The following is a 5,916-nucleotide window of genomic DNA, read 5'->3' on the forward strand; positions in this document are numbered from 1 at the left end:
ACGGAAAAACCACAATTCCCACGTGGCTTTGAACCTACAATAGTCAGGATTCTTACAAAGTACAAATGTTAACACTTACCAGTAAAGCTATATCCACTGTACAATAACTGCTCCTCCCATACAAAGGAATATATTAGAAAATGTCCAATGTAGCACAAGGCTCTTCTTATGTGTAATGCTGACGGACAAATGTTGACCTTTGATGTGAAAAAATCTTACAACAATGTATAAATTACTATTTAAATGAGTTTCTAGACATGAATGGATCAATTCCAGAATCAATAAATGGATCCAAGTTATTTTGAATAGAAATCAAATAAATGTTTAGGTTGTAAATGGTCTGTATACCAGTCAGAAATAACTTTATTTCTGCTCTTATTTTTCTTTTGTCACTTTTGAATGCTGTATAAATAATGTGTGCATTATTACAAGATTCTATTATTCAAATCACAAAACACTTATAATGGAGAAGACAGGATTCACATGATAAGGCTGGTGTAAACTCAAGTTTAAGTGACAAGGCGAGCATGGCTTCACAGTCCTTAGTCAGCAATATTCAGCACACACACAGAAAAACCGTCCGTCAAATTCATGCATTCATTGTTCACTACAATATTGTTGTCATTTCAACAAAGAAATATTTGAAGATGAAGATGTTTTAGAAAAGAAGTGGCTGTTTGCTGTCCATGGTTCTGAAAACACAGCATAGACTTGTTGAAATTCATATCTTGATTTATTAATTAATAAAACGATTTCAGGATATTTTACATTTGAGGTATAGGTCCATTATTAACTTAAGGATAGTTTGTCTTTAAATCGGACACCCACACAGGTCCCACAGCCCACGTGGTTCAGACAGAACGGGCCCCTGGACCATTGGCAGACGCCCTGAGGGGGATGGGCCCCTCCCCTCCCTTCCATCAATGGACGGAACCAAACTGCTTGGACCTGCCTTGTTAGTGGGAAAGCCTCAGATATATAAGGAGCCGGCGGTGTTGGTGTCAGTCGCTGAGAGCCATACACCCCTCACCTGCACATACACACATAACACACATACACACTCGCCCCACGCCTTCACCTCCTGCACTCTTCATCCCCGCCGCACATCACCGGTGAGTCTGACCGGATGAGCTACCCGGTGGACACTGCAGGGAGCCCCTTCAGGAGAATTATGGATACTAGGACGACCGGCTACGGCTACAGCCGCTCCGGCAGCTCCCCTTCCAGCGGTTTCCGCTCCCAGTCCTGGTCCCGGGCAAGCCCCGGCTCCACCATGACCACGTCCTACAAGAGGAGCGTGAATATGCCGGTGTCCCGAGCCTACAGCTCCACGGTGCTCAGCTCCGCCGATAGTGTTGACTACCAGACCTCCATGATGAACGGAGACTTCAAGCGAGCCAATGAGAAGGAGCAACTTCAAGGGCTCAACGACCGCTTTGTTGTTTACATCGACAAGGTGCACTACCTGGAGCAGCAGAACAAGCAGATCGAGGATGAGATCCAGGCGCTGCGACAGAAACAGGTGTCCCGCTCCCAGCTGGGCGAACACTACGACCAAGAGCTGCAGGAGCTGCGATCCATGCTGGAGCAGATCAACCACGACAAGACGCAAATCCAGCTCGACACGGATCACATCGAGGAGGATATCCAGCGGCTGAGGGACCGCTTTGACGAAGAGGCTCGCATCCGTGAGGAGACAGAGGCCATTATCCGCGTCCTGAGGAAGGACATGAGCGAGTCGGAGTTGGTGAAGTCTGAGTTGGATAAGAAAGTTCAGTCGCTGCAGGATGAGATCGCCTTCATCCGCAACAACCACGAGGAAGAGGTGAGCGACCTGATTGCCCAGATCCAGGCGTCTCAGGTGACCGTGGAGAGGAAGGATCTGCAGAAGACAGACATCACCGAGGCTCTGCGGGAGATCCGCTGCGAGCTGGAGGGTCACTCCAACCAGAACCTACAGCAGGTGGAGAACTGGTTCATGTGCCGCTACTCCAAGCTCACCGAGGCTGCAGAGCAGAACAAGGACGCCATAAAGTCCGCCCGTGATGAGATATCCGACTACCGCCGCCAGCTCCAGTCCAAGACAGTGGAGTTAGAAGCCATCCGCAGGACAAGAGAGTCTCTGGAGAGGCAGCTGAACGACATCGAGGACCGCCACAACAACGATCTGTCCAGCCTGCAGGTAGGTAACAGCGGGGCAGACACAGAGCCCAAAACACCACAGAAATATACTTTTATACTTTCTTATTTAGTTTAGTTTATTTCTGTGTGATACACTTAAAGCTGGGTTGCAATCTATGAAGGATTTGAATTCCTATTTTATATAGTTAGTGACGCAGGTTTTATTCAAGGGATTTAAGATGAGCAAAGTTGATAAAACGGAACGTATTTTATTTTTTCTTTATCGTGTTTAAGGGCTTGTTTGTTACATTTTTCTGCTGCGTAATGATTGCTATGAAATCCCTCTATTAGTGACAGGAAAGGGTTAAGGGGAGACACTGCAGCAGACTGCCCCCAACCCCTCCCACCCTCTTCTCTCTCTCTCTCTTTCTCTCTCTCTGTAATGCTGAGTCAGAGCAGAGGCATGGATCGATGCCTTCATTGGCTCTGTCCTTACATCACCCCGTTTAGGTGCAGGGGTGGGTGGGGGTGTATTAAGAATGAGTATGGAGGCTGTCCTTGAGAAATAGGCATTTAACATCTCTAGAATAGTGTAGTGCGTCATAATATGTTAATAATATATATTAATCTGCACAGATAACAAATAGGGCTAAATTAACAGTTTTAATTTAAAAATGAATCACAAATAATGATATTTAAAGCTTGCATTAATTCATCTGCTAAATAGATGCTTTTGTCATTTGTACTTCATCAACCTTGGGTTGTTCTGTTTGTCCTCAGGAGACAATTCATCAGCTAGATAATGAGCTCAAGAGCACCAAGTGGGAGATGGCACGTCACCTGCGCGAGTACCAGGACCTGCTCAATGTCAAGATGGCATTGGACATTGAAATTGCTGCATACAGGTATATACGTATGCATTTAACACGTAAAAGTAGTATAAATACAATTTAAAGTCATTTTACTGAATTTTGTACCCCCCTGTTTCTTTCCAGGAAACTCCTAGAAGGCGAGGAGACTCACTTCAGCACTTTCCCCTATCGCCAGGTGGTCACCCCCACCAAAATCTTTAAGTCTAAATCAGACGCTCCCAAGCTTAGGGTGCAGCACAAGTTTGTGGAGGAGATCATCGAGGAGACAAGGGTGGAGGATGACAAAACTGATATTGACGAGGCCCTGGCAGAGATAGCACAAGAGCTGTCCGCTACACTCGGAGGAGGAGACGAAGGAGAAGAAGAGGAGGGGGAAGAGGGAGGAGATGGAGAGGAAGGAGAGGGTGAGGAGCAAGAGGGGGAGGGTGCAGAGGAGGAAGTTGTAGCTGCAACCGAAGCCAAAGTTAGCTCTAGCGCACCTGAGGAAGAAGAGGAAGAGGATGGAAAAGATGAGGATAAGGAAGCAGAGGGAGGTGAAGAAGAAGAGAAGGAAGAAGATGGTGAGGGAGAGGATGAGGGAGAAAAGGGTGATGATGCAGAGGGAGGAGATGAAGTAGAAGGAGATGATGGAGGAGAAGAGGAGGAAATTGAGGAGACAGTGCTCTGCTCCAAAGCACCCGAGTCTAAAGCCTCTCCTGACCAAGAGAAGGCTGGAGACAAAGAAGGCAGCGCAGGAGAAGAGGAAGCTGGTGCCGACGAGGAAGAGGGAGAACAGGAAGAAGATGCCACCAGTGACAAAGCATCCAAGAGCGGAGATGAGAAAGAGGAAAAAGAAGATGCTGAGAAATCCTCAAAGGAAGACAGCAAAAAAGACGAGAAGAAAGATGACAAAGCGGAAGACAAATCAGAAGAAATCGTGGCCAAGACAGACGCTTCAAAAACCGAATCTGCAAAGCCTGAGTCCAAGAAAGAAGAGGCAGCCAAAACTGAGGCATCAAAACCTGATTCTCCAAAGTCTGAATCCCCTAAACTTGGATCCCCAAAGTCTGAATCCCCTAAACTTGGATCCCCAAAGTCTGAATCCCCTAAACTTGGATCCCCAAAGTCTGAATCCCCTAAACTTGGATCCCCAAAGTCTGAATCCCCTAAACTTGGATCCCCAAAGTCTGAATCCCCTAAACTTGGATCCCCAAAGTCTGAGTCCCCTAAAGTTGGATCCCCAAAGTCTGAGTCCCCTAAACTTGGATCCCCAAAGTCTGAATCACCCAAACCTGTTTCACCAAAGTCCGAATCACCCAAACTTGGATCCCCAAAGTCTGAATCACCTAAACCCGAGTCTCCCAAATCGGAAATTCCCAAGCCTACATCTCTGAAGCCTGATTCCCCCAAAGAAGGCTCACCAAAGGCTGGATCCCCAAAACCAAGCTCCCCGCAAGCCGAGTCTCCCAAGTCGGAATCTCCAAAACCTGAATCTCCTAAAGCTAAATCCCCAAAGACCCCCATGCCCGAGACCCCTAAAGCTGCTGAAGAGATATCAGAGAAGAAGAGCGACTCAACAGAGGAGAAGACTGTTGAGAAGAAAGATGTTTCCATGAATGGAGGAGAAGAAAAGAGCAGCCCAGATGAGAAGGAGAAGAAGGACGAGGAGAAAGAAACCGACGTGGTCTCCAACGGCGTGGACGAGAGCCCGGTCAAGGAGGACGGTAGCCAAAAAGTAGTGATCACCAAAACCGTGGAGACAATCACCACTGGAGAGGATGGATCCAAGCGCGTCACCAAATCTGTCACTGTGACCGAGACAGTGAAGGAGGAATCAGAGGAGGTGAAAGAGGAGGTGCTGGTCTCCACCAAGAAGTCAGAGAAGCACTCCTCCCTGTCCATCAAGCAGGTGACAGAGGGCGAATAAGCTGATTCCTGACCGGTGATCTTGCGGAGATGAGCAAGTGAAGAGGACAGGAAGACAAGCAATCAACCCAAACTAACATAACAAAGAAACTCATACAGCTAGAGCGATAAATAAAGATAACAACTCTCAAACATACGAAACAAATCATAGAGAGAAGCCAAACTTAAATGCTACCAATTTCAAAAATGCATGTTGAGTGACAGCTTTAAACGGGCTTGCTGCAGTCAGTAGCGAGCGACTGAAACATTTTATCCTCTTTGTCTTTCTTCTGCAGTTCACCGGGCGAGCTCACGGGAGGGAGGGAGGGGAGACTCTGCATGCAATAGCTCAGGAGAGGCGGGAGTGCTTCACTTCCTTATCTGTATGTATGGTAAATACACTGTAAAAAGAGTAAATATGTAAAAGGAATAAATGTAACGCGGATGGGAGAGTGAGATATATTCTTAAAAGCTGAGTTTTTCTGACGTTATGTGAAAGGGGTGGGCAAGTAGGTCCCCAAGTGCTCTACTGAAGACGCCTTACTTGACACGTGAAGACACAAACTGAGCCAAAAAGAAACTAACAACACAACTTACAGAGAAGAAAGACACAGGCAGCGGTATGATAAACACATGACCATAAACATCCAGTAACTGAAGCCGTTAACAAACATGAAGAAACTCCTTAGCCTTAAACACGCTTTTTATCAGTGTCTGTTATGTTTCACTGAGTGCAACTGAAAAAAATATAACTGTATATGTGCATTTTCATGCATTCTTGTATGCATAGGATGGACTTGAATTTAAATACAGAAATAAATGAGGTGCTACTGTTTGCAATCCCATGACTTTACTCATCATGAACGATTTCAGCATTTGCTTAATAAATGTCATAATGAAGAAAAAAACTATAAAAGACTGTGTGTGTTCATTTTATATATCTGTGTATGTTTAGCAGTTGTGTTCTTACATAACAGGAGTTACATTAGGTAGTTGAAAGTATAACGAGTTTGCAGAAAAATACTTTAAATAAAAGATT

The 5,916-nt window shown here is 45.8% G+C and overlaps 1 protein-coding gene across 1 annotated transcript; it reads left to right on the plus strand.

Moving 5' to 3' along the window:
- Positions 1-999: 999 nt before the first annotated feature.
- nefma (neurofilament medium chain a) lies at positions 1,000-5,469 on the plus strand. The gene is made up of 3 exons (XM_063890189.1): positions 1,000-2,182; positions 2,902-3,026; positions 3,117-5,469. The coding sequence occupies exons 1-3, from the start codon at positions 1,127-1,129 to the stop codon at positions 4,897-4,899; spliced, it is 2,964 nt and encodes a 987-aa protein (XP_063746259.1). The 5' UTR covers positions 1,000-1,126; the 3' UTR covers positions 4,900-5,469.
- Positions 5,470-5,916: the final 447 nt, after the last annotated feature.

This window comes from Eleginops maclovinus, chromosome 8 (genome assembly GCF_036324505.1).
Source record: "Eleginops maclovinus isolate JMC-PN-2008 ecotype Puerto Natales chromosome 8, JC_Emac_rtc_rv5, whole genome shotgun sequence".
NCBI lineage: Eukaryota > Metazoa > Chordata > Actinopteri > Perciformes > Eleginopidae > Eleginops > Eleginops maclovinus.

What these genes read in the sequence shown, in the direction of transcription:
- nefma (XM_063890189.1), top strand. Translation starts at nt 1,127, where the DNA reads ATGAGCTACCCGGTGGACACTGCAGGGAGCCCCTTCAGGAGAATTATG. An exon ending in ACGATCTGTCCAGCCTGCAG is followed by an intron (nt 2,183 to 2,901) that starts GTAGGTAACAGC and finishes GTTTGTCCTCAG; the next exon opens with GAGACAATTCATCAGCTAGA. An exon ending in ATTGAAATTGCTGCATACAG is followed by an intron (nt 3,027 to 3,116) that starts GTATATACGTAT and finishes GTTTCTTTCCAG; the next exon opens with GAAACTCCTAGAAGGCGAGG.